The sequence below is a fragment of the Squalius cephalus genome (genome assembly GCF_949319135.1).
Source record: "Squalius cephalus genome assembly, chromosome: 5".
NCBI lineage: Eukaryota > Metazoa > Chordata > Actinopteri > Cypriniformes > Leuciscidae > Squalius > Squalius cephalus.
In genome coordinates, this window is record NC_137126.1 from 12,165,146 (window position 1) to 12,181,343 (window position 16,198).

Here is a 16,198-nt window from a genome sequence, read left to right on the forward strand (position 1 = left end):
AGTGTCTGCCAAATGTGTAAATGTTATACATCACATCAGTAGGAGCATGAACTTGAATGTTGTGTATCTAATGTCTTGTATTGGACATGTAGAAAACACTTTGTCTTTAGTGATTAAAGTCCTGTGAAAAACACTGAAAGGCAACCACAAATTGTATTACTGAAGTAAGCAAAATATATGATATAGTGATAATGAATTATTACAAATATATACTGATATTCTCTATGGCTAATATTCTCATAGGCCTACTGTCATTAACCTCTTAATCATTTGTCACCTCACATGCATAGCATGACACTCTCTAAAACAATAGGAAATGCTTTATTGTTTACTTTTTTGCTGACCTCTTTAACAAAAGAAATATGACACAATCTTTTTATGTAATATAAATTTAAATTATGCCAGTTCTCTTCATTTGACTGGTACCATGAATCTCATTAACATATTCTCTTTACTTGTTATTCATCACATCATGTGCTTTCATTATTGTTGTCTGCTAACCGTTAGGAACAGATTAAAAGGTCTATAAATTAAGTGTCATTGTTGTTAGGCCATATACTGCCACAGCAAATGGATGCAATTAAAGTTAGACAAATCAAAAACTTTGCAGGATAACCAATATCCCGATCGCTGCTTAAGAAAGGAGCGTGATTATATAAAGAGGAGATGTGAAAATTTCACAATGAAGGGTGATGGTGTGTTAAATTGTTCTTAAAAAGATAATACAACTGTGACATTTATTTACTAATATAACATGATTATATTAGATGGAGAGCAGCATAGGTATGAAGGCCAAACTGGCCAATGGGTAAGAAAAATGTATACATATACATTGCAAAACAAGTAACTGTTCTTCATTAACATGTAACTTATTCTATAGTTTGTTCTTCCTTAGATTGAATGTTCAGACTGTGGAAGGTGGGACTGTGTGGTCAGATCTTCCACTGTTGGCAAATACAGCTGTCCTGCATGCATGCACATTTGCCTATTTTTTTTTTTCCTTTTTTTATTGTTACTAATATGATACAAACATTTACCAATAACATGGAAAGCTTTTAAATCTGCTCAGTGAAAGATTCGCTGTGACGAATCTGTCACCGTTCAACATCTGCTGGAAATCCAGGTAAAACTATCTGCGTGCACGCTCGCGTCCCCAGTTAACATGATCCCCAGTTGATCCGTAACACCGGCGGACTGCAGCTACAGTGAGTTGTTCAAATTCTTTCTTTTTAGTAAACTCTGTGTACACAAACAATGTTCTCAATGCTCGAGTTCATGTGTAGAGCCCCTGGTGATACTTTGAGCAAAGTTTCATGTTGTATCGAGCCTCCTGTTTTAAAAATAGTGATTTTTGATGCTATCATAAAAGTGCTCCATTCACTCCCATTCACAAGGCATTTTAACCTTAACGAAAATACGGTCAAACTTAAAAGTGGCATTTCCATTCTAATTATGCTTTTAAACGAAAGTTTACCTCGGGTAGATTAACAAAAAGAGCCTAGGTTGCATTTTGGCGAGAATTACCCTTTAAAAGAACCTTTTCTAATAATAACAACATAATAACCTGCTTTTAATTCAGTTTATTGAACAAAATATTATACAATGTCTTGGATATACATATATACAAATATTACATTGATAAAACATCACTCTGACAACCACTATTCAATGCGCTTAACGCTTTAAGAAAATGTCAAATACACATCACCGGTTTCCAAAAATCTGAATATAGAAAGCACAAAAAATAAGAATTTCACCTGGAAAGACGTACTCTCTCAGCACAAGAAAACTTACTATAAAATAACTATACAATTTTTGAAGTGTTTAAGCAGGTATGAAATATACCTGAATTGACCTCCCTCAAAAGGTATTATAATGTGTTGTTCTATGCAAGAGCGAGACACAGAACAAATATAAGAAGCAGTGGCTCTGATCCTGGTGACTTCCTGTCATCAACCATGATCTCAGATAACATAGACTTCTGTCTTCTCTCCCAGAAGCCAATACGTTCTCATTTTGCCTTTACCCTGAAAGAGAGGAACAACACCGATCAATAGCATGCATCAATGAGCACTCAGACAGCACACTAGAGGAACTAATCAACAATATGTCAGCAATATGCTCTTTCTTAATGAAAAGACAGAGGCATAGGCCGCGTTTACATTACATGGTTCAAGTGACCTAATTCAGATTTTTTCACTCCCATGTGTCACAGATCGGATATGACCCATAAACGTGTAAGCAGGAAAAAAGCACATGGATTCTGATATTCTTAGATTGGTTTCAGGCCTCATTCATATGTGGAAATAAATCTGATATGAATTGGATACGTGCATTTGAGTCTGCCATGTAAGCGAACAGATCAGATATTCCCCTGTTAATGCGAGTCGTACGTCATTAAAAAAGAATGATGTCAACTCAATCACATGACTCTTTTTAATGGGTCAAAGGAGGACGAAGGCTCAACCCAATGTTTTGTTGGCCTTTAAAGATGGTGCAGAAAGCAAACACTTGAATTATCATTTTTATCTGCATCCATTGCAAATCACTTCCTTTTCGGCCTAAGCTTTTCTGGGTCAGGCCTACGTCTAACTTGGGTTGTTTGGCGTAAATGTCGCTGTAAAAAAAAAATCCTAATTTTACAGAAAATAACTGATTTTTTGACGATCATTTTCTTTAATTTTAAATTGTACTCAAAAGACTGTAAAATTACAAATAATATCTGTAAAATAAAAATTCAGCTGTTATTTTAGGTATTGTGACATTAATGACAAATTCCAGTAATTCACATTTTTTATACAGAAAATTGATTATATTTTTCATACAGTATCTTTTCTGTTTTCTTAAATTACATAAAAATGTATGTAAAATTACAAATATAATCTGTAATTAAACAGTAACAAAACAGTTTAAATGATAAAATGGTCAAATGACCGTCAGCCCCCCAAAAAACTGTAAAACATCCTAAATTAAATAAACTGAAAAACACTGTTATTTTTCAGGTATTTCCTGAATAATCATGATCATATACCTTCATTGTAAAAAAAATCGTAAAAAAAGGGTCAAATGACTGGCAGCTACGGCTGCCAAACAAAAACCATAAAATTAAAGTAAAATATGCTAATTTAAATAAACTGAAAAAACACTGTTATTTCACAGGTATTTCCTGCATTATTATGATCAAATAACTTCATTGTAAAAAACAATTGTAAAAAAAAAGGTCAAATGACTGGCAGCTGTGGCTGCCAAATAAAAACCATAAAATTAAAGTAAAATATGCTAATTTAAATAAAGTGTAAAAAACTTTAAAATAAATTTGATGTCACCATGATTGAGATCAGTGTCTGCTTTAATTGGGCTCATGACCCTTGAGTTTATAACTTTTGTTTTTTTCTGGCTGCTTTAACTGTGTATTTGATACACATTTGTTAAAGCAATAAATGCTGGAAAAAATATCAGATGATCTTGGTCATTCATTGGTGATGTTATAGTCATCATATGATGATCTGATTCACTGACATGACAGTAAAATCTCTGAATTAATTAGCTTAGATTAAATAATATGTAGATGGAATTTAACTTTATACAAAGTCTATAGTTAATGTCAGAATTTTTCACATGACCTTTGAAATATTGTGGCATCAGTATTATAACAATCTGAAATTTAAAAAAATATATATTATACAAAAAAAGTTTTGAGCTGGTTCATTATTTTTGTAGTAGTATAGAGACATCAAGAATCAACATATGAATCTCAACAATGGTGACAACCAACAAAGCCTTTTTGTGACTTTATAGTAGTTCAGATTTTTTTTTCATTGTCACCATTGTTGCGATTCATACGCTGATTCTTGATGTCTGAGTGAGTCTATATGATCCTGTCAAAACATTTTCTGTATAATGACTTCATAAAATCTGAATATCACAGCACTGCAGGATCTTCTATAGCAGTTTTGACATGCAAAATTAACAACTAATATTTATCGACTTAATCAGATATTACACTTCAGATGGTATCGATGAACCAGGACACTGCATGATGACTATTATCACTAAAAAGTGACCATCATCACCAGATCTGAGTTTCTCTTGGATTCCTACCATAACAAATATGCATCAGAGACACAGTTAAAGCAGCCAGAGAAAAACTCATGTTAAAAATTATAAGGTCAAGAGCCCAACTAAAGCAAACACTGATCTCCATCATGGTGACATCAAACTTTATTCTTTTCAATAAAACTTCAACTTCTAAACCACTGTTAATTCTCAATAAGAATGTTAGTATGAAAGAAATAAAGTCTGGATTGTAATAAGTGAAGATTCTGAGATCCTGAGAGATCTGGTAGTGTTTAATGTTCTGTTGGGGTTTAAAGTGTTTCTGTATGGTGTGTGCTTCAGTTCAGGATGAGCAGAGAAACACTGATGATATGCTGCATGTTGCTTTATTTAACTGACAGTAACTGTGTAGTTGCTGATGCAGTGACGTATATATAGTCACAGCAAATCATGCATGTAATTAACTGCATGTTTTTCAGTAAAAAATTCAGAAAATAAATGTGAAATAACTGTGTTTCTGTTAAAAAAGATTAATGAAGATTTCTGTAAAAGTATTTTGCACTTATTTAAATTAGGATATTTTACATTAATTTTACGGTTTTTGTATGGCAGCCATTGTTTGTTTATGGGATTTTTTTACAGTGAAGGTGTTTGATCGTAATAATTCAGGAAATAGCTGTAAAATAACAGTGTTTTTCTGTAAAACATTTAAGGAAAATTTCTGTAAAAGTTTTTTGCACTTCGTTTAAATTAGGATTTTTTACTTTATTTTTACGGTTTTTGTTTGGCAGACGTAGCTGACAGTCATTGACCGTTTTTTTAAGATTTTTTTTTTTTTTAACAGTGTAGTGTAAATGCAGATATCGGATATGGGTCACTTTTAAATGATGCAAGATGGTCGTCAAAAAAAAATCAGTGTTCTCTGTTAGAATAAATCGCTTTGTTACTGCAGATCGTATACATGCACAAATAGATCCATTACACATTAACGGAAAAGGAAAACATTAAAAAGCATCATATGACCCCTTTAAAATGCTGTCATTAGATATTATTTAATCTTTATCAGAACTCTGTTTGAGTTTTAAAATCCTGAAATAGTGTTTTTAAATTCCATTTGATGTCCTGCAGGGGCATTTTATCCTATTGAAAATCTAAATCTACGCACTCTAAAATATCTTTTAGTTTATTTTTGTGTTATATTGGAATAAGAAAATTACCAATGGGATCCTTTAGAAAAATCTGTACACATTCTTTAAAATCACTCACACAAAATAGCAAAAACAAAAAAACTAAAATTAAAACAATGGATATAAAAATAATTTAGCTCATTATATATACATTTTAATCACTTCAGAATGCAAGCACGACTGGAACTCCATACCTTCATCTCCACGTCTCCTCGCAGCTGGAGTTCAAAGTAGCCAAACTCGTCCAGCACGTCTTTGGTGGCTGAGGACACATGTATCCTCAGAGCTGTGGAGGACATGATAATCATAAATGAATAGTCAACCGGAAGATGAAAATTGTTTCATCATTTTCAAAACTTAATTTCTTTTTCTGTGGAACACACTTACAAATATTTTGACGAATGTAAAATCTGCACTTTTTCATACAACATAAGCACACAGTGACTATAAGGGCTGTTGAGCTGCAAAAAGGCCAAAAAATACCATAATTTTATTAGTCCTTATTTGCAATAACCTTTCCTTCAGTGGTAGTTTAAAAATATCAACTCAGACTAATTCAAACTTAAAGTATTTAATATGTCCAAGCACTATGAGACTTGGGGACAGTTTTACTAAACAGGGCAAATTAGTGCAATTCCAAAAATGCGCAGATGGGAGTGGAAAGTTCTGCGAGTGATCTACTGACAACATGCAAATTTAAAAAACAGATGCAGCCGGATCATTTCAATAATGACCAACGCATCTACCAAGAGCAGCGCAAATTAGCGTCTGATTTATGACAAGCTTTTTTGGGCATTAAATAATGGCGCAAATACCAGTCAATTTGACTTGCACAAACCTTAGTAAATCACCTTGCATGATTCATTTAAAGACTCTCCTCCCATAAAAGATTTAATAATCTTCATAACTCAAATATTGTAGTACAGCTGTATAGTTTATTATAAAATGGTTAGTTCCAGTCCTTGATTCTGATTGGTCAATAGCTGTGTTTTATTCACGATAAAACACGGCTATGTCCGCTTCACCCAACGGTTCTATGTATCACTACACAAGACCTCTAGCAACCACTCTAAGCAACTTAAACACATGTTCTCATTGATAGTGTTCATTGAAGCTTATAGAGTAGAGTATTGTGACAGATCGAGTAAGCGAGTGTACCTGCATTTACAGTAGATATGTGCATTTTCCTTCAGGTCAGTCCTATATTCCTAATAAAAAATCAGTTTGAATGTCCGTAGTGATTTCTTGTCCTTTTAATAGTTAAGGGGTTTTTCCCGAGCCCTCTAGTCATTTGCGTCTTGCTTCTCCGTGTTCACAAGTTTCAGTCCTTTCAATATAAAATATAAAAGTGTTCTCTACTTCTTCTTTTTTTTTTTTCCTTTTTTTCTCAAGGCTTGCACCTTGGAACCTTTTTCAAGGTTTGCGTTCTCGAGCCACCAGGCACTGTTGCGGTGCGAATGAGCAGGCCAGAGCCCATTAAGGGTTTTCTGTTAGAACGGTGTCGTTTAATCAAAACTAACTTTAGCTGGACAATAACTTGAGCTGCTGTAAAGCCAAAACAATCTGTTTCTTTAATTTTCTATTATCACTGTAAAGCTGCTTTGAAACAATTTATATTGTTAAAAGCACTATATATATGGGACTATTTTTTCTTATTATTCACATATTCACGATATAGCACAGCATCTTGTTCCTTATTGCTTACGTAAATGTTAAATTTGTTTAAAATTCAGTGGTCCTTTATGTTTTGTTTATAGTGGGAGATTTCATAACTATAGAAACCACTTCTCCATTGCCGTGTTTTGCCAGAAACTATCGCAAAATGCTTAGTATAAACACTTGGTATAAAAACAGAGTGACGGTTAAGATGTTTGTTGCAAAGCTTTTTTCCCCCTCGGGGATACCTTAAGTCAAACTACTTCAGAGGTTTCATGCAACCGGGCCCTGGCCCTTAAGGTGAGATCCACATAAAACTGTTATATTATTTCAGAAGAATGTATGGATTACTTTTATAGAATGATACTTTTTTTGGTCACTGAAAGCTTTGATTGTGCAGAAAATTCTCCATATTCTCCAGTAGAAAGAAAGTAATGTGAGTTTGAAATGAAATGAGGGTGGGCAAACAAAGACTTTTCATTTTTGAGTGAACTATCTCTTTAAGAGTCACAGCCAATAAGTGTAAGTGCACAGCTGTGAGTGACAAATGACACCGTGCTTGATAAAAAATGATTCATCACACTTAAGAATGACGACAGGCACTCAACACAAATGGAGTCCAAGTAATGGGCAATCTGTCCTGTCTATAAGAGGACCAACATATCTGTAACATGCTCCAGAAGGTGTGGCCTTTAAGTGTGTGAAGCATTAAGCTCCAACAAGCTGTAAACATATTATTACATGTTATAAATCAAACCGGATACACGTTGAGCGTCCTTGTCACTAATTATGAATTATAAATGAAGCCCATCTCAGGAAGTGGACTGTGAGTCGATACATGTGGTGGTAAGTCTCATGAACAACAGCTGTTACTTGTAAATGGGTGAAACGCATATTAAAGTTTTATACAACACTACTGAGCAGCTCTGTTCCAAACCCTAGTAAGCTGCCATCTTTGTCTGCTGTCTACAAAGGCAGCTACTTTCTAAGGAATCCTAACCATCACAGAAGTTACTGATTTAAAACGTTCTATATAGGCAGCAACATTCACAACAATCATCTCGTGAAGTGCGTGAGAATATTAATTATTTTTTGGGTGATTCCAATAGTTTGCCGTTACCATGTTTTTAAGCTAACAATGTAACACTCTAATAAGCACAACAATATACAACTCACAAATAATGGATATGGATGCTATTTTTATTACTTTTCAGTATTGACTAAAATACATTGCTGTTAAAAATAGTTTTGAGCACAAAATCAGCATATTAAAATGATTTCTGAAGTCATGTAACACTGAAGACAGAAGTACTGACTGCTGAAAACTCAGCGTTTACATCATCATAGAAATAAATTACATTTTAAACTATATTAAAATAGAACAGAAAAGTTATTTTATATTGTATGATCACAATATTCATATTTTTGCAATTTTTTTAATGGTATTGGATATGTATAATTGGCATTTCTCTCAACTCACAATTATACAATTATGCTGCATTCCATGAACCCAATGAATCTCTATTGACAATTGTACACCTGCAGCACTGCATAGAATCATTTCTCCACCTCAGTTTGGTTGCATAGTGTGCCAGGGGGTATTCCAGAAGGCAAGGTTAAAGGGATAGTTCACCCAAAAAATTATCCCGTAATGTACTCACCCTGAAGCCATCCTAGGTGTATATGACTTTCTTATTTCAGCCAAACACAGTAATTATATAAAAAAATATCCTGGCTCTTTTAAGCTTTATAATGGAAGTGAATGGTACCATAGATTCTGAATCCCAAAAAGTGCATCCATCCATCATAAAAGAAATCCAAAATGGCACATGCCTGTGCTTTCCTATGAGTCATAACTTTACACCACCGTTCAAAAGTTAACAATATTTTGATATATTTTATATAAATATATCAAAATCACAAACAAAGATTTAGTTAACTTAAGATGTTTTTCCACCGTTGGGCCAAACCGTTCTCGTTCCTTAACCATTCTATTCTGTGCCGGTAAAGATATGGTTTAATTTTCCACTGCTTGGCTGATACCAGAGCTCTTTGGAATGTAATCCAAACTCATCAGTCGATGCAATAGGGATGTAAATAGCGTAAATATCTCATCATCCTCCATAGCGTAAATTACGTTATGGAGGATGATGAGATATTTCTTTTAATTGTATAGCGCGTTTGGCCAGCTACAGAGAAACTGGTAGCCAGGCAACCAACCAATACTGTGACCAATACTGAGTGGCGATATCACTACATGCATTCTACCTGCATGTTTAGCCAACAGTGCTAAGAATTCCAGATGAGAAATCATGTTGTGACGAACCAAGCTTAAGTGGAAATAAAATATTGCTGTTCTTAGAACCGTTCGGCCTGATGGTGGAAAAGCAGCTTTAGTCTCATGCTGCATTGTCATAGTGTGGTAAAAATTCTGCATTCTGAACAAAGATAAAAAAAAAAATTTGTCACCAACCTTCTCCAGTAGATTCCATTCGGGATGCTGTGTTGACAGTATCTCCAAATAAACAGTACCGGGGCATCTTAAGACCCACTACACCAGCACAGACAGGCCCTGCTCAACACACACACACACGCAGCATAGAGGGAGATTAATTCACTGTAGGAATCCAGTAACTACTAATACACAGTCCTAATGCTTCCTCACAGGTTGAAAAAAATAAACTAAACGACAACAACAGGCTGCAATCAGATTGCATGTAAATGACATATATTCCTTACATCTCAAATGAACACACACACACATACACACATGTTGAGTTTTCCTGTTTTATGAGGACATTTCCTTGACATAATGATTTTTATACTGTACAAACTGTATATTCTATGCCCTAAACCTACACATCACAGAAAACTTTCTGCAGTTTTTTTATTTTCAAAAAACAATTCCTTATGATTTATAATCTGTTCTTCATGGGGACCATAAAGTGTCCCCACAAGTTCAAGGATTTCAGATATTGGCGTCCTTGCAATGTAGGGTTTACCTGAACCACACACACACAGACATTTTATATATATATATATATATATATATATATATATATATATATATATATATATATATATATATATATTATATATAATATACAAAAAAATTATAATTTATATTCATATGTAATTTGTTTAAAGCAATAATTATCTGTCCTTAACTTGCACCCAGCGCAACTGACTTTGTACACAGACCTCATAGTCGGGGAGCCAAAGTCTCAAAAATGGGTTGAACCTGACATGGTCTGTTATACTTTTTATTTGTGTTTTTTCTGTTAACTTTGACTCTAAGAACCAATAATTGGAGGGTCTGCTCTGCCGGAAATATCGTGAAAAAAAATTGTGGCCATTTTAGTGTATGCACCCTTTATTTTTTATCAGAAAAATGTGAAAAATGATTTTTTCCCTCAAATCCTCAGTGGGTTTGGTAGGCTGTCAATAAATGCACTCCAGATACAAAGAACACATTTGCTGACAACATCCACTGAAAAAATAACTCTTAAAACACATTTCTACATGATTTTGCATCAATTTAATGCAAAAAATTAGGCGTTTTCTCACTTTTTTCCAATATTTTTATCTTTACTTCATTGGCAATCAACTATTCCCCCAAGTTATGACATCAGTCAATATGTCATTCTTTTCACCAAACAGTATACTCACTCCACAGAAAAAATCATAAAAATCCAACCAAAATCAATGGATCTGTGATGATTTCACTAATAGTTGATCAGCAGGCTCAGAACCTCAATAGAATTGTAGGCTACTCTCAAAATTCCGAAAGACATGTAGTCCATGAGCCAGGGGGGTTGATCGGTATCATCGGGGGAAAAAATGCTATCATTGTTATTTGGCAAGGTATACACCCCTAGTATTAGAAAAATCACTATAGCAGTGCAGGGGTGGTAGCGAAATCACTTTTTTCAGCTCATGAAGTTACTAACCCCCTAAGATAAATTCCGTTTTTGAAATCTGGTGTATATCTGGTTTAGGCTCATGCTAGGGATATTGTCAATATTCTATAATATGGTGCTTGGTATCGCTGGAAAGGGGACCTTTTAGGCTTTCATTTAAGCCCAGTACTGAATCTGTCTGACAAACACAGAGGTCACATGACTTCTTTAAACCAGAAATAACACACATTTTTTCACAATTTCCGCCTAAACTAAAAATCCGCCTAAAATCGCTGTGCCATGAAAGAACACCACGGACACAAAAGTCAACAACTTCAATACTCAAGGCACTCTGATGACTCAGAAAATGTATAATATACCCATACTATTTATTTGTGAGAGCCTTAAATTAGACTTGTGCAGCCAGCACAAGTCTTCAAAATAGAATAGAGCCAATAGAATGGACAAATAGAATACCCTAGTCCAGGGCCAAATGTTGTAATAAAAACACTTGTAATTGGTGTAACAAAATGTTTCTATCATGTATTTTGTTATTCACCCACTTTCAGTTAGAATGTCAGAATGTAGCTCATGCACTGAATGTTGATGGATTTTGACAAGGTTTTGTCAGTTTTGTGAAAAGATTGTTGGAATCAATCGCTGTAAAAATCTGTTATTGTCTATCCATTCTAAAAGTGCATCTATCCATTATAAAAGTCCATCTATCCATCATAAAAGTGCATCTATCCATTATAAAAGTGCATCTCTCCATCATAAAAGTCCATCTATCCATTATAAAAATGAATCTCTCCATCATAAAAGTCCATCTATCCATTCTAAAAGTCCATCTCTCCATTATAAAAGTGCATCTATCCATCATAAAAGTGCATTTATCCATTATAAAAGTGCATCTATCCATCATAAAAGAGCATTTATCCATTATAAAAGTGCAGATATCCATCATAAAAGTGCATCTGTCCATTATAAAAGTCCATCTATCCATTATAAAAGTCCATCTATCCATTATAAAAGAGCATCTGTCCATTATAAAAGTCCATCTCTCCATCATAAAAGTCCGTCTCTCCATCATAAAAGTCCATCTATCCATTCTAAAAGTCCATCTATCCATTATAAAAGTGCATCTATCCATCATAAAAGTGCATCTATCCATTATAAAAGTGCATCTGTCCATCATAAAAGTCCATCTCTCCATCATAAAAGTCCATCTCTCCATCATAAAAGTCCATCTATCCATTCTAAAAGTCCATCTCTCCATTATAAAAGTGCATCTATCCATCATAAAAGTGCATTTATCCATTATAAAAGTGCATATATCCATCATAAAAGTGCATCTGTCCATTATAAAAGTCCATCTCTCCATCATAAAAGTCCATCTCTCCATCATAAAAGTCCATCTATCCATTATAAAAGTGCATCTCTCCATCATAAAAGTCCATCTATCCATTCTAAAAGTCCATCTCTCCATTATAAAAGTGCATCTATCCATCATAAAAGTGCATTTATCCATTATAAAAGTCCATCTATCCATTATAAAAGTGCATCTCTCCATCATAAAAGTCCATCTATCCATTCTAAAAGTGCATCTATCCATCATAAAAGTGCATCTATCCATCATAAAAGTGCATCTGTCCATTATAAAAGTGCATCTCTTCATCATAAAAGTGCATCTCTTCATCATAAAAGTGCATCTCTTCATCATAAAAGTGCATGTCTTCATGTTCATTTTATGAAGTATACTTAAGTAATTTTCAAGTATATTTTTAAGTATACTTTATGTAGTAAGTATACTAATATCAATGTGTACTTGTAGTAAAATTGTGTACTATTTCAATACTGCTTGGGACTAAATTGGCTCACTTTTCGTATTTTTAGTATTTGTAAGAGTAGTAAACTAAGTACACAACTAGGTTTCTCATTTGTAATGCATCTGTACTACAAGTGAACTTATAAGTATACTAGTAGTTTACTGTTTTAATACAAGTAGTACATTTTTTAGTTTATGAAAGTACACACTGATGTGTACTCTCAGTAAACTACTAGTTTCGTAGTTTATACTGCAAGTGTACTTGTAAGTTTTCTTTAAGTAAACATAACATTATACTTTGCACTTAACATGTAACATTATTATTTTTGCACTTGAAAAATACCTTTAACTGTACTTTAAATTTAAAAACATGTTATTAGCTTCATGCATCCTTTTTTAATCTTAACACTTGAATGTCAGTAAGTTTCATAAAGAAAGGCAACATTTTAAACAAAAAAGTAGAATTAGAGTAAATTGATTTACACGACCAGTGGACTAGCCTACAAAAGAGTTAACACAACTACAAGACAAGTATACAGTACTTTGAATTCTTAATTCTTAATTCTTTTAAGCAGGGTTCACCAATCTCGGTCCTGGAGGGCCGCTGTTCTGCAGAGTTTAGGACAGCGGCCCTCCAGGACCGAGATTGGTGAACCCTGCTTTTAAGTATATCTGGATCAAAAGATTGAGTTCAAGTACAGGCCAAATATACCTGGGCCCGTATTCATAAAGAATCTTAATGCAAAGAGTAGCTCCTAGTGACAAAATTCTAAGAAAATTCTTAGACATGTGGCCGTTTACTCTTAAAATTAAAGAAAAAAATCCCAGTAAAGAAAAAAGTAATTCAGAAAGCATCTTAACCCTTAAAAGAGGTCTTAAGGTCAAAATTGTTAGGAGCACGGACGAGGACTTTTAAGAGGCTGAAGAGTTTCTTCAGCAGAGGAGAACATGGCAGAAAGAAGGAGAAGAAATCTGTTGCAGACAATGGATGACAGTGAGTTAATAAGACGCTAAAGATTAGATCGTGCATGGATCATGTTTGTGACTGATCTTAGAGACGTGCTAACATCTCCGACAGCGCAGAAATGCAATAGCGCCAGAAATGAAAGTAATCACTACATTACGATATTTGGCAACTGGGAAAATGCAACAATGCAGCAGTGTGTAATGTACACAGTCGCATGTAATTTCAAAGTGAAGGCTTAGACAAATCACAATTTTTTTCCTTCTTGGACTACCAGCCAATCACAGTCTTCAAAAGATTGTGTCATACATAGCAACGGGGTCAGCCCCGCCTCCTCACTAAGATGAAAGTTTTTGTCTTTTCCTTGCTCAGAGTTGTTCTCAGATTGGCCCCGAATCGCTCTTAAGCTAAGACTCCTACGTAATAGTTTTTAAAGGAAAACTCCGGTCAATTTTAACATTGAGCTTATTTTTTTGTAAATTTGGAGTGCTGTTAATACAGAGAACAACGACAAAAATCGCTGTTGCCTACACCATTTTATCCACTTTTTAAAATGTGCACCCTGTTGACTTCAATGGGGCAATATTTAAACCTGCTTTTAGCCTCTTAACATCCTTGATGTGTCATTACAAGTGCACAGCCAATGTGAGTGATTCCTTCAGAGTGAACGCGGGTCAATCTGACTGCAGTAGATGTGAAAGATATGGATAAAAATGATAATAATTCAGCCAGCGCTCACATGGCTGTGCACTTGTAATGACACATCAAGGATGTTAAGAGGCTAAAAGCAGGTTTAAATATTGCCCCATTGAAGTCAACAGGGTGCATATTTTAAAAAGAGGATAACATGGTGTAGGCAACACCAATTTTTGTCGTTGTTCTCTGTATTGACAGCACTCCAAATGTACAAAAAAATTAGCTCAATGTTAAAATTGATCTCCTTTAAGCAAAATTAAGAGTTTTCTGAGAGGATTCTTAGAATCTTTATGAATACGGGCCCTGGACTTTTCTCTCAGTATACATCAAGTACACTGAAGTGTAATTTTAAGTATATTTCTGAGAAGTACATAAAATGTAGACTGAAAGTATACTTTCTTATTTTAAGTTTAAAAGAAGTATACTAAGTGTGAAAAACACCAAGCTTACATTAGCTACTGCTACTATTCCCCACCAATTCACAAGCACAAGAGAAAAAGTATTTTGTACTTACATTGAATACCCCTGGAACTCAATGGAAGTTGATTGAAGATGGTATAGTTATAGTGTTGTTATAACCAGTCAACTGAACCAACAATCTTTTCACAAAACTGACAAAACCTTGTCAAAATCCATCAACATTCAGTGCATGAGCTACATTCTGACATTCTAACTGAAAGTGGGTGAATATCAAAATACATGATAGAAACATTTTGTTACACCAATTACAAGTGTTTTTATTACAACATTTGGCCCTGGACTAGGGTATTCTATTTGTCCATTCTATTGGCTCTATTCTATTTTGAAGACTTGTGCTGGCTGCACAAGTCTAATTTAAGGCTCTCACAAATAAATAGTATGGGTATATTATACATTTTCTGAGTCATCAGAGTGCCTTGAGTATTGAAGTTGTTGACTTTTGTGTCCGTGGTGTTCTTTCATGGCACAGCGATTTTAGGCGGATTTTTAGTTTAGGCGGAAATTGTGAAAAAATGTGTGTTATTTCTGGTTTAAAGAAGTCATGTGACCTCTGTGTTTGTCAGACAGATTCAGTACTGGGCTTAAATGAAAGCCTAAAAGGTCCCCTTTCCAGCGATACCAAGCACCATATTATAGAATATTGACAATATCCCTAGCATGAGCCTAAACCAGATATACACCAGATTTCAAAAACGGAATTTATCTTAGGGGGTTAGTAACTTCATGAGCTGAAAAAAGTGATTTCGCTACCACCCCTGCACTGCTATAGTGATTTTTCTAATACTAGGGGTGTATACCTTGCCAAATAACAATGATAGCATTTTTTCCCCCGATGATACCGATCAACCCCCCTGGCTCATGGACTACATGTCTTTCGGAATTTTGAGAGTAGCCTACAATTCTATTGAGGTTCTGAGCCTGCTGATCAACTATTAGTGAAATCATCACAGATCCATTGATTTTGGTTGGATTTTTATGATTTTTTTCTGTGGAGTGAGTATACTGTTTGGTGAAAAGAATGACACATTGACTGATGTCATAACTTGGGGGAATAGTTGATTGCCAATGAAGTAAAGATGAAAATATTGGAAAAAAGTGAGAAAACGCCTAATTTTTTGCATTAAATTGATGCAAAATCATGTAGAAATGTGTTTTAAGAGTTTTTTTTTTCAGTGGATGTTGTCAGCAAATGTGTTCTTTGTATCTGGAGTGCATTTATTGACAGCCTACCAAACCCACTAAGGATTTGAGGGAAAAAATCATTTTTCACATTTTTCTGATAAAAAATAAAGGGTGCATACACTAAAATGGCCACAATTTTTTTTCGCGATATTTCCGGCAGAGCAGACCCTCCAATTATTGGTTCTTAGGGTCAAAGTTAACAGAAAAAACACAAATAAAAAGTATAACAGACCATGTCAGGTTCAACCCATTT

At 34.4% G+C, this 16,198-nt stretch overlaps 1 protein-coding gene across 6 annotated transcripts in view; it reads right to left on the reverse strand.

Moving 5' to 3' along the window:
* Positions 1-1,014: 1,014 nt before the first annotated feature.
* Positions 1,015-16,198, reverse strand: part of npr2 (natriuretic peptide receptor 2) — an 83,322-nt gene continuing 68,138 nt past the window's right edge. For all 6 annotated transcript variants that reach the window (XM_079870787.1, XM_079870785.1, XM_079870784.1 and 3 more), the window contains 3 exons: positions 9,373-9,471; positions 5,438-5,529; positions 1,015-2,027 (listed from right to left, as the gene is read on the reverse strand). In XM_079870787.1, coding sequence (XP_079726913.1) covers positions 1,965-2,027; positions 5,438-5,529; positions 9,373-9,471 — 254 coding nt within the window. In that variant the 3' untranslated portion in view covers positions 1,015-1,964. The remainder of the gene's footprint in view (positions 2,028-5,437; positions 5,530-9,372; positions 9,472-16,198) is intronic.